The sequence below is a fragment of the Pempheris klunzingeri genome, chromosome 7 (genome assembly GCF_042242105.1).
Source record: "Pempheris klunzingeri isolate RE-2024b chromosome 7, fPemKlu1.hap1, whole genome shotgun sequence".
Lineage (NCBI taxonomy): Eukaryota > Metazoa > Chordata > Actinopteri > Acropomatiformes > Pempheridae > Pempheris > Pempheris klunzingeri.
Genome location: NC_092018.1, coordinates 18,727,242 through 18,748,205, shown reverse-complemented (window position 1 = coordinate 18,748,205; position 20,964 = coordinate 18,727,242). Strand labels below are relative to the sequence as shown.

The following is a 20,964-nucleotide window of genomic DNA, read 5'->3' as shown; positions in this document are numbered from 1 at the left end:
CACAAAAATTAAACTCAAAGACACCGTTAGACCCACTACTGCTCACAGCGCCTAACAATGCACCCCAGCACAAACCTTTCATCTAAGTTAAATGTTAAATGTAAGTAAGCACCTCAAAATAACCCAGCTATCTCTGAAGCTTGACCAATAACTGGATTATACTTGCTTGTCTCTGGAGTTTAGTGTGTTAAATTGATTAAACACACACACACAAAACTAAAATCCCACTTTAAGGCCCTTATAATGTCGTCTGATAGTGAAACAAATATTCAATCACAATATTCCAAACCAGATAAATGAATAAGGCTGGAGGACCAGTCAGCTGGCTGGTTGGTAATCCAGCCTCGTTCTGCCCCTTATTTGACTTTAACCACGACAGCCTAACTATACTGTCTGTACAGTAAGACCAGACTCTTGAGGCCACGATCATCAGACTCACAATCCAGATATAAACCAATGTTAACAAATTTCCTCAGAGTGGAGGTTTCTATTCGTCCGTCACAGTAAGATCTGATTCATGCAACAAACTGAACGCACAGAGTATCCACAAGGCCAAACATTCCTGACTTCACCACGGTTTTCTATCCAGACCAGATCAACAAGCCACCCACCTAAGTTTCTAAAAATCATGGATATTACAGCACTGGTGGAGGTCTGAGTCATTGTTGATGACTTTTACTGTTAAGTGCACAGAGAGGTACACTCAGCTGGGGGGGAAATCGCTGCTGCTCTGCTGGGTCAACGTGAGACAGAGAGAAATAAAGACTCATTTAAGATTGACTCATCGCTCCCCACTGCACTGGCGAGGAGGTGCGAGAGAAGTGGGTGCTCTCAATGGAGGAGCCTGTCTGACACGCATGCATGCAGTCTCATCTGCATGTATTCGCACACACGAAACTTTCAAAACAACACACGACCGTGGAGGAGTCCCCGTGTTGCATAGCTGTGGAGGAGAATGCAGAGAGACATTCTTGTGTGTCCAGCTGAGTGTGTGTGTTTTGGCAGCACAATAAAGTCTTCTTACTCATGGGATACATTTCCCTTAAATCTGCAATTGTACCGTTTGTCTGCATCCTTATTGCCAGTTATGACTGAGGGGAGCTGGTTCATGCTCTGCTAGGATGCTGAGTGTGCACTGAAACGACCTAGGAACAATTAGTCTTGACCTGATGCTGGGTTTCCATGGTGACAGGGGAATCTGCCAGACAGTGTGGTGTATCTGCCAGTCTCAGCAAAGGGTCCTCTGAGCACGTGTATATGTATTTGTGTGTGTGTCTGTGTGTGTGTGTGAGAGACAGCCTGAAGGTCTAATGTTTGAGAGCGAGCTATCACGTAAATATCGACTCCATCACCTGAGCCGAGAGACAGTGCGAAGACGAGGAGGAGGCAGGAATGAGCATCCGTAAGCATCTCCCACCTCCTCTCTCGCAGACTCAGAACACCCCGTCCTTTCCACCTCCTCTCTCACTTCTACCCTTCCTGTAACCATAGAGACCACCGTTTCCTGAAGAGAGGTTTTTCTCCCAGACAGACTCTGTGGTGTCAAATGAGGATGCTGGATGTGTGTGTGCACAACAGCTCAATTTATAGACCCCCCCCCTTCCCGAACAGTCTTCGTACAAGCTCCTTTCACTTGGGAACATGTATTGTACCTTCGCACAGACGCAAAGAACAACAGGATGCGAATGCCAATCAAATTACAGGCTTGTCATAACAGGCTTCTGAGACAAGGGAGCTTTAATTTCAGTTTGACCATATGCAGCGTTATGCACGAACAATGCAAATTGCAGGCCAGTTTTGTTGTAGAGATTGCACAATATATTCTGTATTGCTGTCTGGATCTCTTTGTCTCCCTAAATGGGTCTTTACAGCTCGTCTCATAAAGAGGCGTCTTATGCATGTGTTCCTCCACATGACCTGTCCAGGGAGTATCAGTCAGTGATCGGGGACAATATGTGGTACATGGAGCCTCTGAGAGACGGAGTTGACTTGGTAAATTGCAGCTGAGAGACATTCAGTTCCCTTTATTGAACAGTCTTCTCTCCTTTGTACAGCTGCGCTCTGTAGCTCCCTCCTCCAGCGGCCTTACAGACCCATTCCTGATCACTGACTCATAAAAATGAAATGCTTTTGACATTAGCAGTCACCACATAACACAGGCAATAAGGCCAGCTTCAGGCTGCAGAAGTGCAGCACGATTATTATTGAGATGGCACACAGCAACAGAAGTGAACCAACAAAAGTAGTTACACTGTATTGGGTGTACAGTGCAGGCTGATGAGCCTGATTTACACTGCCTTTATCCTCAAATATGAGTCCAGTTAGCTCAAACAACACGACATACCTGCTCTATTAGTAATACCGATACAGCATCAGTAATTTGTATTACTGCGCGCACACGACTTTATAAGGAAGCTAAGTGGTGTGGCACATTCTAAGTGGTACTTCTATCTAGTCTATCTTCTCATGCTTTTTCAGACTGCTGTTTTTGCACCTAAGAGAGACAGATGAAACAAATGGAGTACATCGTCAAGATTTAAGCAGCTGAGCAAACAAAAATAACAAGTCTTTGGCAGAAACAAGGAAAGCACTTTTGGCTAGACATAAAAATAATACTGGCAAATCAAGATCACATCATACAGGCAGCCACTCTATTCATCTGTGTGTGAACTGTAGCTAGGACTGAGAGATTGTAGCTTGCAGCTAGAAGCTAGCATCAAAAGCCGACTTTAAGATTCGTATCAGGCATTAAACCCTGTCTACCAGCTGCACTGGTATGTCCCCCACCCTCATTTTAAGAAGGTACTACTAAACGTATAGGCTTATTAGATCTGTCCTTCAACTTCCTCCAAATAATCTGGGGACCCTTCAACTTTTTTTAGATGTTAGATTCCACACACAGGTGTGACACTCACACCTTAAGCCCAGTGTTGAATTCTGATTCATGAATTCTGCTTCAATAAATATGTGCAACTTCCTCTCAAATCAAGAATAGAACAGATGTGTTGAGAACCAACAGGCAAGTTATACAAAAAGCAACAAGGCATGAACACGACAGAAGAAAGCAAAGTGCGAGTAAAGTATAGAGGTTATCATATGACATTTCTTATACCTCCGACTGGTTTTACGACACTTCATTGAATATCACCAGTCAGGAAGTATCTTTAACAAGTGCACAGCGAGCTCTGAAAACCCTCGCTGATAAGATAATAATGTAGCTCTTGCTGATATAATAGCAAAAGCAATTCAGTACCAGTGTCACTACTTGAAATCATTGTGCTCCATAAAGATTGTCTTTGTGCAGAACAGATTTACTGTCAATGTGTTTGCCACAGAAGAGCAACGTCCTGCCAGACTTCCAGCATGAGTGTCAGGTCCAGTCAAGGTTAACGGATGATGTGTAGGTATCGGAGGTCTGGGTATAGGAGGTTGGCCAACAGGGACAGCAGTCGGGGTCCATCTCTGAGACAGTGTCCTGGGTAGCGGATGAACTGGACAGCTTTGCTCACAGAGTCCTCTAACTCAGCGTACTGCTTATTGCTGGTCATGGCCTCCAACGTCCCCAGCGCCTGCATCCACAGAAAATACCAGGAAGTTACGAGTTATTTTTAGGAGATAATTGCAGACTAGAAAATGCCTTTGCAGGTTTTGTTCCATACTTGCTGTGCTTTCGCAGAGAGCTGCAGGTCACTAGTAGGTTGGAGTCTAACTTCCGTCTCCGATGGCATCTGGACCGTCAGGAATGCTGCCAGACTGCGTACCATAACTCTGAACCTGTTGACAGGTGGTTTATCAACAATGATAAATTCATATTTTACTCAAGTGTTTTCATTAGCAAATACAATGCAATATGAGCTTACCTATTAGAGACAGGAGACCTCTTGCCCAGGCCAATAGCTCCTAGCAGCCCAGAGTTCAGTCTTTCTTCTCCCAGCTGAAGCAGCCTAGTTTGCAGCCTCAACAGACCCATGATGACTCCCAATACTTCAGTCTGGCCTGCTTGTGGCTGCAGCTGCTCCGCTGACAGATTCAGTGCTTTGTGCCACCAAAGAAACAGCTTTGCTTCATCTCCTGGACCACTGCATGCACAAAACACAACGTAGCATGTATGAAACACATGCAACTCTCAGAGCACACATGCTGCCATGCTAAATGGACTTTTAAAAGCCATAAGAGACCTAATCAAATGAGGGATCAAACCTGGGGAAGACCTGGTTGGTCCATGTGTTTATTAGAGCCAGAGTCCTCCTCTCATTGGCTGCTGTGTATTCAGTATTGAGGCGCTGCAAGATGAAGGCATAGAGCGTCAGGAAGCTGCCTCCTGATTGGCTCTCAGAGAGGAAGTCATCCACCGTGAGCTCAGGCACCTGCAGCGACGCCAAAACAGGACCCCAACCTAAAGACTCCTCCTCTGCTGAAATGAGGACAGACAGTGGGGAAGAAAACATGTGAATCCTTGATGTCACATCAAACTGTATATACTGAAGGGAGAAGTTTTAAAAAGGACTAAATCAACATTTTGGGAAACAACTTTTCTCATACAGCTTGTATGAGAAAAGGACTGGAAGTGAAGGGAAGTCAACAAAAAGTTTGGACTTAAAAGTATACTAACATGTAGCTAGCATGTGCATACGCATAGGACAGCAATATCTACCAGAGGAGAACCCCTAAAATACCTTCCTCTTACTATAACAAAAAGGCATAAGATGACAACTTTTATATAATAAAAAAATAAAATCCTGATCTGAAGAAAATGTTACTTTGGTTACCGTGGTTGAAGTACGCTGTAATACACGCCTCCATGATGCGCGTCATGTGCCGTACTGATGCAAGACAGCAGGAACAAGCGGTTAGGAGAGGCAGAATAGGAAAGCCCCTCCCCTTCCTGTCGAGCCAGGTAATGACATGAGCAGCGAGTGCTTCGCCTGTCGAGACGCCCACTCCATTCAGCAAAGCCAGAGCGTCGCTGAACAGGCCACAGAACGCCATGTGCCTCTGCTCCAAATCCGTCTCTGTAGAGGGACAAGGAGGAAGCAAGTGATAAAAGAATAATTGCAATAATTGCAGACGGTTGGTAATAATGTTGAGGAAGTCGGTGAGGTCGGACTCACCTGGTGGGTTGAATGTGACGACGCTCTCCAGGAGCGTCCCCAGCTGAGCCTCCAGGCTGCTGAGGCTGATGCTGCCTCCTTGCTCCAGAGTCACAGCAGACTGCACACACCAGCACACATACGCTCCAGCCTTCAGCGTCTCCTCCTGACAGATGGAAAGCAACAGAGGTTGTAGTTTTTTGGTTTGTTTGTTTGTTTGGGTTGGTGCTGTGCAGAAATAGATACATGAATAAATACACAACTTTGTCATTTATCATACATATTATAAAAGATCTTCCAATTCGCCAAACCACGAGCTCCTGCCTCCTGCTAACAGTTAAATGTTGCAGTAATATTTAAATATTATTTGGATTCTCTAAATTAATATCTATATGTATAGTTATTCATATTTAAGAATTAAATATAAATGATCACTAAGTTATATGCAGTTTCTCTTTCACGTAAACTTTACTGAAATAAGAATTTCAACGTGAAATGTGTCATCTTTATAAAAAAAAAAAAAAGAAAGATTAATTTATTTTCTGATACAGAACGTTTCATCATTTATGTATGACTGAACATATTTGATTTCCATTCTTGGAAACTGTCTTGTATAGAGTTTTGTCAAAATCTATCTATTTTGGACTGCAGCACTACATTAACAGCAACTATGAGGATTTAGGTGTTACATTTATGTGATTTGGCTGAGTAATACAGAGCTGGCAAAGAAACTTTGTTTTCAACTTGACTCTCACTAATATATTTATGCAGTTATGAATGAATGTCCAGTTTCTAAAGAAATCAACAGTGGGTATGTTCTGTGAGAAAAGTTGGGGCTTGAAAACTGGACTGGGCTTTCACCTACAACATCATACAGACCTTTAATGAACTGCAGCTATAATTCAATCAGATGTCAATCCAGACCTTATGAGGTTAAGGATGCCTCAGTAAACCTGTGACTTAAAACCAACAGTACTGTTCTTTCTCACCCTGTGTGGAACCTCATTAGGGCGAGGGTGGAGCCCAGCAGCACTGCGCAATGATTTCAGCAGCAGTTGAGGCGCAGAATCAGCACTGAGCAGTAAGGAGGGAGGGTAGTGGGTGCTGACATATCCCAGAATGCCCTGGTATGAGGACAGGTCCAGTTGGTGCCAGGGCAGAGAGGTGGACTGGACCAGAAGACTGAGTAGAGGAGAGTCCTGTTGAGGAGGGAAAAAATGAAGAATGACTGAGGAAGGGGCAAAAGTGTGACCCTGATGTCAAACAAAAATACTGTAGACTTACCGGTTGACTCAGGAGTTGTTCCTCTTTGGCCAGAAAAACTAGCATGTATAGTAGATAGACTAACATGGTGTGTGACTCCTTCTGAGTGCCCATGTCCGGTAGAGTTGGATATGTTGTAGAGGTGGGGGGCGTTTGTAAATGGTCACTTAGGACGCTGACCCAGTTAACTTCACATAACACCTCTCCTAGAAAGAGGAAGCAGCTCTTGGGGCTTCCTCGTTCCACCTGCAGGCACAGGAAGACGAGAAAATAAACACTTCTATCCCTTGTAGGCTTTACCATTCATATGATTATCAGTCTGGGATTTGATTTTTGTTTTAATGACTTTATTTCTTACAATTCTGTATAATGGCCTCTATAGATCCATGTGAGTCTTGAGAGACAGGAGCTAGTTTCCAGGAACAGCGTGTTGAGACTATAATTATGTGAAGTCAGGCTAATAATAGCAGCTAGGGGCCAAGGGCAGAGGTCTCATATTAACTATCTCCCCTGTGACATGAGCGTCTAGACTAGTGTGCAGTGATGGGGTACAGGGGTTAGGAGTCAGAGGGTAGAGTGTCTCACGTTGAAGAGCTGCTCCATTAGCTGAGTGTCGGGGTGCAGGTGTCTCCAGGGCAGGCTGCGGAGGTGTGTGTGGTACAGGTACAGAAGGTACTCAGGTGTACGAGGAGAGGTGCAGCTCTCACAGTACTGCATCATACACAGCCACAGTGCACCTCTCTGGCCGGGGAGCAGGCGATCTGCATCACAGACACACACACACACACACACATAAGTTATAAATAACTTAAGCAGTACGGACACTCGCTCATGTGTGAACACCGGACTGCTGGGAACACACCTCTGAATTTGTGATGCAGTGTGTCGGTGAGCTGAGCGTACAGGCCGACCAGACATCCTGCCGCACTCGCGTCTGTCTCCAGCCAGGGGTAACACTTGAGGTTACTGAGACAAAGAGACACCGATATTGACATTCTTTGTTTTTCCATTTTCTTTACTGCGTGTCTACCAGGAGAATCACAGTACAAAGCTCTGACCACATGAGAGACTTCACTGTGACATGGTTGATTTATAACTCACACTCAGAAGTAAACATCTACCATTTTCTTTTCTCTCTAAGCAGTGTCGTGTTTGAGGCCAACTTTGTGTAATGTATTGTGTGCTTCAGAGGTTTGAAATAACGTTCCCACTGATGGTTCAGTTACGTAACACGACTACTACAACTCCATAAGCATCTGCTATCCACCTGCAAAAAGAAGCAAAGATTACATCTAAAAAAAAGCTTGTGGAATGTGATTTGTTTACCTGCTGCAGTCTCTTGAGTCTGCTCACATCTGTTTCACATCTGCCTGATCTGACAACAGTTCCCTACCATCTAAAACCAATGACTGCCCGAGAGCTGAAGGAGTGCCACGCTTACCCGCCATCATCGGTGACCAGAGGAAAGATCCAAGGCTTAAATAACTTCACAATCTTGCTGTGTAGGTCCTGCAGAGCTGTGAGAGTGCAAGACACATTGGAATCACAAAACAACAGATATAAAAACAAAGCAAAAGCACAAATCAGCTGAACTGTATGAATGATCTCAACATGTGCTGATTATTTGGCACTCACCTTTCATTGTTTTGCAGCTGCCCGTCGACTCTCTGGCACAGGTGCTGAGCTGCACGTTGATTAGACAACCAATCAGATGGTCCCAGAAGGTAACAACCTCACTGACGTAGGGAGTCCAGGCTGAGTAGAGGCCGAAGCTGCGGAGGTCCGGCTTACTGAGACGACTCCGCAGGAAGAAGTCACTCAGCCAATCAACAGTCTCATCTACCTGTTAGCAACCAATAAAAATCCCACAGCACGGTAGGATTAATAATAAATGTTTAAGCATCGTACAATTTAATGAGCCCAATAGAACGACATTTTTACATGTTTTCACCATGTTCGCTATTTTCACCATCAGTTACCTGCTGAGGGGAGAGGCTGATGGGGGATCTGTAGGGAGAGGCTGGCGGTCCGACAGCACGGCCGGAGACATCAGTGGTGCTGAGTGCTTGTTCAGTTTTGCTTTTGGTATTGCGGGACGGAGGTAGGCAGCCCAGCACTCGCAGGGTTACCTTCCAGCACTCTGGACTCAGTAACTGGTTTGAGGAGCCTGATGAGGTTAAGAAATACCTTTGTTTGTTACAGAAGTTGAAAAACGCATAAATCCAATATCCTTGAAATAAAAATACTGTATCAGATCTTTGATAACACTCTTGTGTAAACACTGAGGCTATACCCTACACATTCTTTTCAACTTGTGTCTGATTCAGTGCATTGATGGAATGATTCAGCTAACTTTAGTTTTATTTAATTAATTCATTTTATCCTTTGTTGTTGGGAAAATGAGTGGGAGGCTTTCTTTCAGAAGGATGAAAGAGTTTTGATGAATCACTTGAATCAACAAGACGACTTTTTAAAGCCGTCTAAGTAATGCGCTACTAAGTGCATTACCAGGCAATATGTAATGTTGTGTACAACAAAAACTGAAAATGATGATTGAAATTGTTAATATTAATATTTATTTGAATCGTCAAATTCAATCGGGCAACCTTTGTACACAGATGCACACAAATGCACTTACTGGTCATAAGAAGACGCAAGCAGTCACTGTAGTGATCGGGAAAATGGTGGCGTAAAAGCCAGGTCCAGTGTTTGGTGAAAAGATGAAAAGGTGTGAGAAGTTCAGGCTCAGGGTCTCGGCTGCAGACACAGAGAGCTCCGTGAACCAACTCCAACAAACGGGTTCTCTCCGAAAACACAGGATGGGCCTCATTCAACCACTGGGACAAATCAAACTACAATGGGGGAGAATAAAGTGGTTACTGTAACTGGACGGCTTTATGTATGATATTTCTTCAGTATGTCTGCATTTGCGTCCAGGCTAACCTTTGTGAGCAGCATGAAAATGACATCAGCACTGTCGAGGTGTAAGGATGTCACCACGTCTTGGTAGAGGAAGACCAGCTGATGGGGTGCTGCATTGGGAGTGAAGAAGGGGGAAATGAGTGGGCAAAGACGCCTCTGCTCCAGGATGGTCTTAAGGACACGGCCACATTCCTCCGCATTGCCCTGGATAAACACCTGCACACAAAACAAGCAAGAACAATGCCAGAACATTCAAGCAAGTTCTGCTAATTTAGTGAGTGCACAGGGGGTGTAACGAGCGATGAACCTGCCCCTTTTACCCATACATTTCTTTCTAGTTGGTCAGGGTTAACAATCTTGACCATGGAAACTCTGTGTGGCTAAAGACGTAACAACTTAACTTTGTGGTAGTCTAGATAAAGCAAAACAATGCTTAATAAATCTTTTTACTGCTATGTGCGTGCTTGGCTGTGTGTGTGCTCACCTGTCCCAGAATCTCCACACATGAGGAGAGGTACTGGCGTGTTGGGGGATGTCGTAGTGTGTCTTCACACACGTAGGAGACCACCTGGTAGAAGGCAGACACGCCAACATGCTGCACTGCCGGGGATTTCTGCGCCTTGTACATATTCACCAGAGCCCTGAGCCCATAAAAATAGCCCGCACGTTAGTCAAAACATCCTTGTTTTATCTCTCAAATGTGTTTGTGCTTATGTTTATTCCGATGTAAGACGTGTTTTTTCTTTAGTAGCACAATCTGTTTATACTGACGTAATAAAGTTCTCAGTGTGGACAGCAGCCTGGGCCAGGCTTTGAGGTGGAGGAGCCATGGAGTCTGTTTGAAGCTTCTTGATGTCCCTGCGCAGTGACGTTATTTGAGTCTGCACAGCCTCCTGTCTCTGGACCCTCTCACACTACACACAGACACATTATTAGATCATGGCAAAGAAATGTACAAAAATGTGGCCAGTATGCAGCATTCGTTGTCGTACTGTGACAGTGATGTTTGCGGGTCCCTGGCACGGCTGCCCTCCCTTCCCTTTGCACTCCAGGGCCATGGTGACTTGCTCTGGCTGGTTCTTATAGAGCAGTGGGAGACTCTCCAGCAGCTCCTGCTCCATCGCCACCTGCTGGGCTTCACGTGTCACTGCAATCCTGACACCAAGATGAACGAGTATTGCGTAATTAGCGCATAGCTTTGTATGTGCTTTGATACACGAGTTTGTGCGAGTACAAACGAATGCACGTCTGTGTATGCACATGTGCACTGTCTGCTGTCGATGATGAGGAAATGCTTTAAAATTTGTGTGATCTCCATGTACCTGGCCTGGTCCTGCAGGATGCTGAGGTCCTGTTGAACCAGTTCAGCAGCAGCTTTAGAGTCAGTGAGGCAGGCGGTAGGGACTTCAGCCACTGGAGCCCTCTGCTGCTGCAGCTCTAGGGCTGGACGGGGAACTGGATGCTTCTGCAGGTTGGACAGGATACGCTCCCTTGCTGCAAAAGGAGAGACACGAAACACACCATTAAATGGTTGGGGGGCAAAATCACCTAATTTATTTTTGTTGATGTATGTAATATAATTGACACTCCTCTCTACACCATATACCTACAGTATATGAACTAAAACAAGATTTATGAATGTGTGTGTTTTTATTTTCCACGCGGTCGTCATTGTCAGATTTTTACATCCACCACTGCAAGTCTGGTGAAACCTTTATGAAATCCTTTGGATCTACAGCATCAAATTTGGCTTTGTACCATTACTGAGGCTGGTGCAGTCAGTGAAGCCGGGGTTTTGGGCCTGCAGGAAGATGGGCTCACTCTGCACCTTTTCCCACAGAGACAGAACCTCTCTCTCATCATACTGCAGACGCTCCTGGTCCATATACTCCAGCCATAGTTCCTACAGCAAAACATGTCAACACAGATTCAAAGCATGAGCTACATGATATAACACACCACAACGAGATTTGACTAATCTGTTACAAACCTCTGTATGTTTTCCATTTATAAATGTAAAGACACGTAAAGACAAACCCACCTGCTGGCGCTGCATGACCTGCGCCAGTCTGTGTGGTTCATACTCTGGAGGAAGAGATGGAAGGTATACTTCCTGTTTCTGTAGCGTCTCATCATCCAACCACACGGCAAACACACCGAACAACCTGTGGGCAACAAATCAGCTGAGATCTGAGAGCCTGAGAACACAATAATAGCTGCAGGTATCAAGAAAACAACAGAATGGTATGTATTTAAAAGTATCAGTGACCTACCTGACCAGCTCTGTGTGGAGCTGAGGAGACGTTAGGTACGGGGGATGGAGATTGTCTGGGCTTTCATCACCCTGGCTGTCTGATGAAGGTGTGTGTGGTGGGGGCACCCTAAGGGCCTGGCTGGCGGCGTGGTGGAAGTCAGACACCTCCTGTATTCTCTGCCTCAGGTCTCTGAGTAAAGCAGCCTGAGAAGAGGCCTGGAAGAACCTTTGGCCAATACATCCACCTGCAGCCAGCCTGAAGGACGAAACACACAAAATAAAATAAGGAAACATCAGACAGATTCTGCAAATTTCCTGGTCTCTCTGGCTAGGGAGAGTAATGTGTGTGTGTGTGTAACATACCCATACTCAGGGCCTGGCTGTCTGAGGTAGAGCTGTAGGAACTTCTGCCAGACCAGGGGAAGGAGTGGGTGGTCAGGAGGTGTGATTAAGGCCTGACACGCCCATCGGTACACCTGTAGCCGTTGCAGAGAAGGTGCTACTGGCAACTTCAGCCTCTGTTGCGCCCTCTAGCTCAGACACAGAAACAGGCACAGACACACTGTTAACACAATCTACATATAGCATTTAGAATTATGAATCAGACTCAAACTCAACACAATACTCAAAATGATTGTGTCCTCCATTTACTGTGTTCTGTGTTATGAAAGTCTTGTACATTCTCTGTTCCAAGTGATACTGAATGCTTGCTACAAATAACAGTAATCCAGATATTCCCACCTCAGCGAACATAACATTTTTGCTTATCTGTTTACCTTTAAGGCTTGTTCTGGGGAAACGTTGGGCTCTGACAGGAGCTCATGTTCAACACAGCGTCTCAGCTGAGAATCCTCCTCAAACACACCCTCCATATTCAGCACCAGCCATGCGAACCAGACCTACAAGGCACAGAGACAACACAGAGGCGTTCAGGGCTGAGAACTTTACTGACGTGATCAAGATTACTTGCACATACTGTTGGTGCTTCAGGGACCCTTACCTCCACACTCAGGGATTGGCCCTCTATGAATGAGGGTGTGGCATTTCCAGCAATCCAGCCAACCAGAGAGGAGAGCAGACCCCGATCTCCATGGTAACCCAAGGCATTCTGCATGAGGAATGAAAATGGAAAACTATGTAACTATTGCTGGAGTCACTGTGCTTGCTCAGCTTCATAAAGTTTACTGATTGAAACTTTTCACTGGTGAAAGTGACTGAATATAGTCACCAGTGATACCAGATCAGTTTTATCACTGTGAGAAAGACCCAGATGCTGCTGGCACAGCGCTTCAAAGCTTAATTGATTAAAGGAGACTGTTCAGCATCCCTCACCACCAAGCTATTACTGTAACGTGCAACTCATTTAATGTTAATGTAATATTTATCTTTATAATGTTACTGGAGGCAGTTTGCATGTTAAAATTGAACCTGTGAGGCCTCTAGACTGAATAAATACCTTATGCTGTTGGTACAGAAGTTTCTGCACACACTCCTCCTGATGGTGTGTGAATGCAGCGCAGCAGATCTGATCCATGAGAAATAAGACCGTTTTATCCCGGAACCACAGGTTCTGCTGAGTCAAAATCCCCACCCAAAACTCCAGCACAGCTGCAGCACCAACACGACCAGGCTGTGAACTCTCCACTACGTGACTCTGGAAGATGGAACATGCACATTTACACACATCCTTTCAGATTTGGTGAAAATGCATGGACTAAGACAACTTGCACTCATTTCACAAGATGTTTTGGTTTAAATATTTGAAACATTTTCATCCATTTTTCATCAATTTTGAAGAAAAGTTGACAAAACCAGATTGTACAACACTGCTTAAAGGGTGCAAACAAGCCCCCTGCAGTTTATTTTGTGCACAAGGCACCAGCATTTTTTCAGTGAAATGTCAAGGCTTTTCCTTTTGACTCCTGGCTTACATCACTGACATCCATATACACACACAAAGGAAAGATGCTGCAGTACGTTTCTAATTTTCTTCCAATCCTTCTATTTCATATGATGATTTCTCATCGTTATGAGAATCATGAATATTAACTGATTGATATTAACTGATGATTAACTAATCTGTGCTGGCTAAAGACCAGAAATATCTTCATAATAAAAACTTGTTGTGACAAACCTGAATGACACTGTTCAGCAGTCTGACATTGTCTCCATAGGTAGTTCCTGTGAGGAGTGGTGCGACCCGGTGAGTGACCTGTTGTGTCACACCTTGAGGACACACGCTGTCGTACTGCAAGAACAACTGGATACAACTTACAAACCTAGAAAAATCAAAAGGAGACGACAGTGGAGAAAAGAATACATTAAAGTGTAGAGTAGCCGCTATAATAAATATCTTTCTTTTTGGTATTTTATAGGCTGTGTGTATCTCTCTTACTGAGAGTTGTTGAGCAGGTAGAAGCTGAGAGGGTAGGTTGGGGGTAGGATGTTGTCCAGAAGATGCACAGCAGCTCTCAGGTAGCGAGACTGAATCAGACTCTTCAACAACCCGACTCCATCAGTACAAAAGTGTTCCAGACTAGAAAGACACACAGAAAGAAACCCCATAGAACATTACCTTACAGCAAATCTTATCTATAAATCAACCATACGTTTTTGGCATAGGGCGAGTGAGTACAAACCTATGTCCGACTGTTGTCATGGCAATGGACAGGTAGCATCCAATGGGGATGCCTGCTTTTACGGCCCTAATAACAGAGTGCATGCTGGGAGAGTGTGTGAGCTCTGGAGGTGGGTTGGATGTTAACGCAGGGACCGACCAGGCTCCTTTAGGGTTTTGGGCATTGCCATGGAGCTTCAGCCTTAGCAACAGTTGCCACGCCCATTGACTAAAGGATGCTTCAGGGGATACACCCAAACGAAGGACACTGGCGAGGTAAGACACCTGTGGGAAGGAAGTAAAAACACAAAAATAAATGTTGGATGCAGAAATGAAGACGGGGTGGTTGACACTAAAAATCTGAGCCGACTCTGGATGTGTCACCTGTTTAATCCCTTCTGATATGAGGCCACTGTACGGTTTGTCAGTAAGGTACTTCTGATAGGCCTCAGCCACCAGCAGAGCCACTTCACTGTGGAGAGATGAAGACAAGGCCAAGGAGCCATCCTACAAGAGGAAAGCAGATTTAACTACAAACTCACAGCAATAATTGAGATATCTGGAAGCATTATGGTTAATACATCAGTGACTACCTGTGTGTAGCCCCAGTTCAGGCCCTCCAGTATAACACAAGCCAGCCGGTTCTCCACAGCAGACAGGGGGTGCTGGAGCAACCAGGCTCCGATCACACATATCTCCTCTGGACGTGGCTGCCACAGACTCAGAGGCAGTTCTTTGCACAAGTACAGAGCCACCTATCACATGTACGCAAATGTTAACACATCACATGGAGAAAACAAAATCGAAGGAGTCTGAGCCAAATGCAGTTCAAACCTTAGAACTGACTTAGGAAATACACTAGGAATACTAACCATTCCTACAGTCTGTATGGTCTCTCTCAGTCTCTCCTGGAGCACAGAGATAACGTAGGGATGGACTGTTGCTATGGCAGCCAGCAACTCCCTCCCCACTTTAGAGTAAGTTTCTCTGGTAGACACACTCACATAAGACACCTAGAGAAAACAACAAGACAAGCAATTTCAGAGAACAACGTAGGTACTGTATGTTTTCTAACCAAGGGACCAGGGAGATGAATCTTCAACCAGCGTTAGATATCCTTAAAACTGTCTTCCTTGTGTTACTCGCTTCAATATTTCATAGACACAGTATACTCTATGTAAAATACAGAGCGTCTTAATTTATGTCTATTTAATATCTGCGTAAGTTTTGTTTGAGATCTGAATTACATCTTTATTTTATAGATGAGTCTTCTTGCATGTCCCCTCTGAATTTCCTTATCATACCTGGTAAATCAGCAGAGTTATGGTTGTGATGAATGCAGGGTCAGAGTGCTGAGTCGGTGTGGCCATGTGTGCAAGTGCAGTGAGAAGGGAGATGCCATCAGAGCTGTTCACTTCACACAGCCACTGCTCAAACCTCTTCTGGTGTTCTGGGTCTGTAACAACAAGAAGATTATAATATAATTATAATAACACCCTGCTGTATTATGGGTATTATGGGCCCTAAAGACCTGTGCTTGAGATACATTCAGCTTTCAGTATAATGATGAGACTGTGGTGTGACATCTAAGCATTACTATAATGTCCATGCTAGTTTATTTCTTAAAGGTTTTGAGAGGTAATGCTTTGTGCCGGTTAAATGTGTGTGCTGGTACCTCTAAGAGCCTGAATGCAGGAGTGCGTATCACTAGCAGTGCTGAGTGTTTCCAGTCCCGCTGTCTCTGCGCACTGCATAACATAAAGGACTCTCCACAGCATGGAGCTGGACAGAGTCCCATAGGGCATCTCGGACATAAACAACCAAATGCCCAACCTGTGAGACAAACCAGGAGAAAATAAATGTGAAGCACGCAAGGTAAATAATTTCTAGTTAGAAACTCGACACCAATTCCTCACCTTTTGTTTCTGAGAACATGTAAAACAGCTCTCAGGAAGAGATGGTCATATTCCAGCTGCAGTTTTTCCAAAGAAAGAGAGTGTACGTGAGAGCTAGATCCATCAGCACCAGTTAAACTCACATACTGGGCCCAGTGATCGCTGACGTAACACACAGTCATTCTGAGGAAAAAAGAGAGAGGACAACATCATGAATATTTGATGTTTTATGTATATATGTATAATTTTGTGTGTTCTGATATTAGCAGCCAAATGTTTATTATTGGTGCACTGACCGTATGATGTGTCCTATTCGTTTAACGAGCTGTCTGTATCGTGCCCTGTTGTAGGTTTGTAGACCAAGAGCGAGAACTTCGATGAGTGAGGAAGCAAAACCAAAAACGCGCATCATCTTCTGACTGGAACAGGCCTGAGGTTCATACACTCCTTCAAGGGAGATTGGCACGTTAGCTCATACAGTGAGTGATAAAAACCAATAGACAGAAGGGCAGACGGACTCCCTTACCCTGCTTGCTCATCCCCAGCATGTGTGAGTAGAGCTGCTGGAACGGGAACTGGGTGAGCAGAGAGATCAGATCCTCTTCACAGAGCAACAACCAGCTGCTCTCCGGGTCCTCATCCTAAAATCAGACAAGAGAAAGGCAGTGTAGTTAGAGTTTAAATGACCACATGCTGCACTCTATAAGTCATGTCAGGCTCCATTTCACACTTATTTTAACTGCTGTTGCTGTTTAAGGCAAGATGCAAAGGGAAGGCTACCTACTTTTTATTTGAAATGGTAATAACAGACCATTGTATTAAACAAATGAAAATAAAAGAAATAATTATATTATACTTAAATTACAGTATCTTAAAATATTACTGTTCGGCAAAAAAAATAATAGGTTTCTTGAATGTTCTCAAAACAAAGTGGTTCCTTAGCAACACATTTCTACCGACAGCAGTGATAGTTTTAAGCCAGCAGACTGATATTTAAATGGTCATAGGTGTTCATTTGGCACCCTTTTCATAACAGCTTTGAATGTGACTCAGCAGGTCAGAACAAAGACCAGAACGTTCTGATTTATAAAGTCATTATCTACAAACCTTAGCGACACATCACACGGACTGATTATTATTTTACAGCATCACAGTCAGTGTAGGAAAACAAAACAAATATTCTTCAACCAGGAAAATAAAGTTAACTTTAAGTTTTGTTTCTTTTCTTAATGCAGTCGTTGCCTGCCTACACCTACCTCCTCTCCCCCTTCATCCACTAGTGTCCAATTGCCGGACTCAGGTCCAGAAGCTGCAGAGCTCTGGGTCTCACATGGCTTCAGATGTCCCAGAAACTCTGCACGGTGTCTGAGTGAAAACATGGAAGCCACTGGTTAGAGATTTGAAGCTGTTGGACAGTGAAAACATGACCTGGATTCTCATGGAAAACCAAAGACATAAAGCTAGAGTGCACTGTTCACAGTCAGCGGATTAGAAAGAGTAATTGCTAAGGGGGCTCCTGTGTTTACCTGGCAGGTGACATGAGGATTGTCAGAGCTTGCATAAAGTGCTGCACTCCACAGGTTTTCCCCCAAACTCTGATCTGAGGCAGAAATTGGGAAGAAAGGTCCAGTCATTACCACTGACATGACAACGATGAATGAAAGACTGTGTCCCAAACTAACCTGAAGGAAGGGTGCAGCCCACTTGCCCACACCGGCAGGACAGCATAGGAGATGGCACAGCAGGTACAGGTGCTCTCCTGACCCTCCAACATGCAGCAGGACTGCCACCTGGAGAGTTGACAAGAACCATGTGAGAAAACACAACAACAACAAAACACCTGGACCATCGAGCAAGAAGAATGGTACATTGTTTGGGTGTGTATACCAATCTCTCCAGCCAGTGATGGATGTCTGTCTGAAACTGTGAGTCATCCAGGACTCTACGTGTGAAGCTAAACAGGACGCTGATTGCCTCTTTCAATGGTTGGAGAGAATAGGGCTGTGTTTGGCTGCCCGAACAATCTGATAACAAAAACAAAGGAGAAAAGAACTGATCTAAGATATGTATTTATTAGTGTCAGTATAATGTTTAAGTGACATGTTTGTAACAAGCACATTACGGGCACTTTGAGGCAAACGGAATTCCTGAGTCTTTCACCTTTTAGTAGACGATACAAGTATGATTCCACCTGGAGGCGTGACAGCAGGGCAGTGTAAGCATGTAGTGCCACTTTCTGATGTAGCAGCTCGCTACGAGCTTCAAACAGTCTCTTCAGCTCGGCCAGCACACTCTGACTGAAGTCCGCCTGCTGGAAGCGGTGGTACCCACACACTTTGGACTGTTCGGCACACACACCCTGTAAAGAAGAAATGATGATAAAAGTGTCATTACAGCAGAGGACCATTAGTTAACAGCTTCTCTACACACTGTATTTCTGTTTTTTGTTTCAACTACGGCACCTGAAGTGTAAGCTGCTCATCTCTGAAGCTCCAGAGACGATTCTGTGTGCTCTTGCAGTCAGACGACTGTGTATGTAGCTGTGTGTGAGACTGGGTCAGCTGTCTACGACACCGCCAGTAGTTCTGCAGCAGTTCAGTCAGTTCATGGTTCTCCTGTCGGGCAAGAGCACAGAACTGGGCTGCACACACTTCAAGGCCCTCTAACCAAGCTTGCAGACCCCCGCCTGGCTCCCAGGCACTCAGCTGCTCCAGTGAGTACGGCTATAGAAGAAACAAATGAGGTGACAGAAGATATCTCATATGTTAATTGTGTGTAGAGGTAAGGATACAATGAATGTAGTCACTTAATAACTATGTTATTAACTGGTTCTGGGCAACATTGACAGAATCAAATATCACAAATGAGGAATGAGCAACTGTTCTATAAAGTAAATGACTAATAATGTGGATACCATTACCAAAAAAACGTAGCGGCAATTATTGTTCATTATGCTAAAAAGGTCTAATAAGCTAGAGTCACTTTCAAAATGGAAAACATAAACTGATCCTTTATCATCACAATATCATAACCATGCAACAGTTATTCTCGTATTATTGTGTATTTTTGTGAATTTTCTGTGGAATGCACAGACACATTGAAAAATCTGCTGAAATGAACCTGAATTTCTGGAGCGGTCTTCGGTAATTCCGGGTAAAGTCTGCTCCTAGAAAGTTCAGCAACTGACTCCAGAGGCTGCAAACTTGGAGGGGAAGATTCCTGCTCTGGAAGCGCCAACACTGCAGGTCCCTTTTCCCCATTTTTCACAGCTTCCTCACAGAGCTGTATCATGGGCCCCTCCTCCAGCGTTGGGAGAGAGGGGTATAGTGCTGGGGCACTTGGGGCATTTGGGATATGAAACTGAGTCGAAACACAAGGTTGATTCCATAACTGTGAGTCTTTTCCCGACTCAGTGGTCTGTGCTGCGACTTTAAGCTCAGCCCCCTCAGCTGCCACTCCACCACTCTCCTCTGTCTCATTTGACTCTGTCAGATGTAATGCATGTGACGAAGGGATCAGCTGGCTCTCGGAGGGCTGATCTGATGGCTGTGATGTGGTCTCAGGTGGCTGAACAGAGTCCTGCTGCTCCTCCTCTGGCTCCTGGTATGGCAGACTGAGGGGGATATCACTGAACCCGCAAGTGGAGGCTTCATCACAGACAGCTGAGGGAGCTTTGGCACTTTTGTCTTCCTCTGCCTGCTTCGTCTTCCTGGCCTGCTGAAAAACGAACAAACACCAGGAATAAGATACAAAAGCTCAGCCTATGTCGTAACACTTCCTACACGTGACAAAAGACATGTGAAGAGTGCTTGTGATTGTCCTGCCTGAAGACCAACACTTGTTGCAATAGGCCCGTGGCCTAAAAAGGAGAGAACAAACGAAGAATGACTGTAAAATATGTGGTATAATCACCTGAGATTTTCCACTAGTCTTTGCCTTTGTCCTCTTTGGTCTTACAGCCTCCATCTTCAGTGTCTGCTCACACCAGTTATTTTTCAACAACTACGATCACATTGACAAACAGCTGACTGGAGTGTCTCCTGGTGGAAATGATGCTGATCAGCTGAAAACGAACAGTCCTCATACGTTAACACAAACAGCAGCCATTAGCTGGAATATCTAACGCTTGCGAGGTCTATCCTGCGATAAGCAGCTCGCTAGTGGCTGGCTGTGTTGCCAAGATAAACACTTTTCACCGACTGTGTACAAAACACTCTTGTATGGCCTGTTGAGAAACGTCGCTGGCGGAAGAACGGCAAGGCAACAGCTACCACGTCTCTTAACCTCGACATAATATCCAGATAATACATGTTTGGTAAAAACGAAATCAGTCCCTGCTGATGACAACACAACGTTAGCTGCAAAACAGAAGACGCTCCACGGCTGGGCTAAGCTAAGCTAAGGCGTAGCTGTTAGCTTGATACGCTGTTTTTCTTCTTAGTAATTCATTCATCAGTGGGTCACACGTTTTCCGTGTTGTCGTTCACATGATCGAAATATGATTTCAACACGTCGAAGTTAGTGCCATGCCACGGTGGACCCGTCCGCTTGTCAGCTGTCATTTGTTTTGTTTGTTCCAGGAACTTAGCTATTACATTATTAGATCACGTGACTACTCCACCTTTGTACGGAAAGCCAGAGAGCCCAAACTACATCATCTGTACACACAAACACCAGAAGTCAAAATGTCAGTTCCTGAAAGCTTACAGAGGAGCTTCACTAATAAATGCTGAATGTAATATGACCAGCAATAGGATGCAACATTTACTTCTAACTTACTTCAGTAATTCAGTAATTTATGCTTGTGTTATTCTACTCATCAGTGATCATTTGAAAGCACAGAAAGGTCACAAGTAACAGAAAAATATTTATTTATAAATGTATATTACAATCAAAAGACAAAACAAAACATGTTTTCCCTTT

At 44.5% G+C, this 20,964-nt stretch overlaps 1 protein-coding gene across 2 annotated transcripts; it reads right to left on the bottom strand.

Moving 5' to 3' along the window:
* Positions 1-1,719: 1,719 nt before the first annotated feature.
* Positions 1,720-20,592, bottom strand: epg5 (ectopic P-granules autophagy protein 5 homolog (C. elegans)). 2 transcript variants are annotated; one of them, XM_070833054.1, is made up of 45 exons: positions 19,954-20,592; positions 19,162-19,758; positions 18,504-18,764; positions 18,202-18,400; positions 17,929-18,065; positions 17,724-17,831; positions 17,568-17,641; positions 17,298-17,406; positions 16,568-16,682; positions 16,338-16,488; positions 16,063-16,224; positions 15,822-15,979; positions 15,451-15,602; positions 15,019-15,159; positions 14,740-14,901; positions 14,531-14,653; positions 14,169-14,431; positions 13,925-14,065; positions 13,664-13,808; positions 12,986-13,183; positions 12,530-12,637; positions 12,306-12,428; positions 11,893-12,059; positions 11,549-11,785; positions 11,317-11,440; positions 11,034-11,178; positions 10,598-10,769; positions 10,268-10,430; positions 10,047-10,189; positions 9,760-9,916; positions 9,297-9,491; positions 8,992-9,205; positions 8,333-8,520; positions 7,989-8,196; positions 7,795-7,870; positions 7,216-7,319; positions 6,939-7,114; positions 6,375-6,599; positions 6,080-6,289; positions 5,112-5,256; positions 4,770-5,012; positions 4,201-4,414; positions 3,861-4,079; positions 3,660-3,774; positions 1,720-3,569 (listed from the first exon to the last, which is right to left on the bottom strand). In XM_070833054.1, the coding sequence occupies exons 1-45, from the start codon at positions 20,005-20,007 to the stop codon at positions 3,387-3,389; spliced, it is 7,704 nt and encodes a 2,567-aa protein (XP_070689155.1). In that variant the 5' UTR covers positions 20,008-20,592; the 3' UTR covers positions 1,720-3,386. The 2 variants fall into 2 exon arrangements, with proteins under 2 accessions (XP_070689155.1, XP_070689156.1); XM_070833055.1 differs by having other exon boundaries at positions 19,162-19,755.
* Between the last annotated feature and the right edge of the window lie 372 nt (positions 20,593-20,964).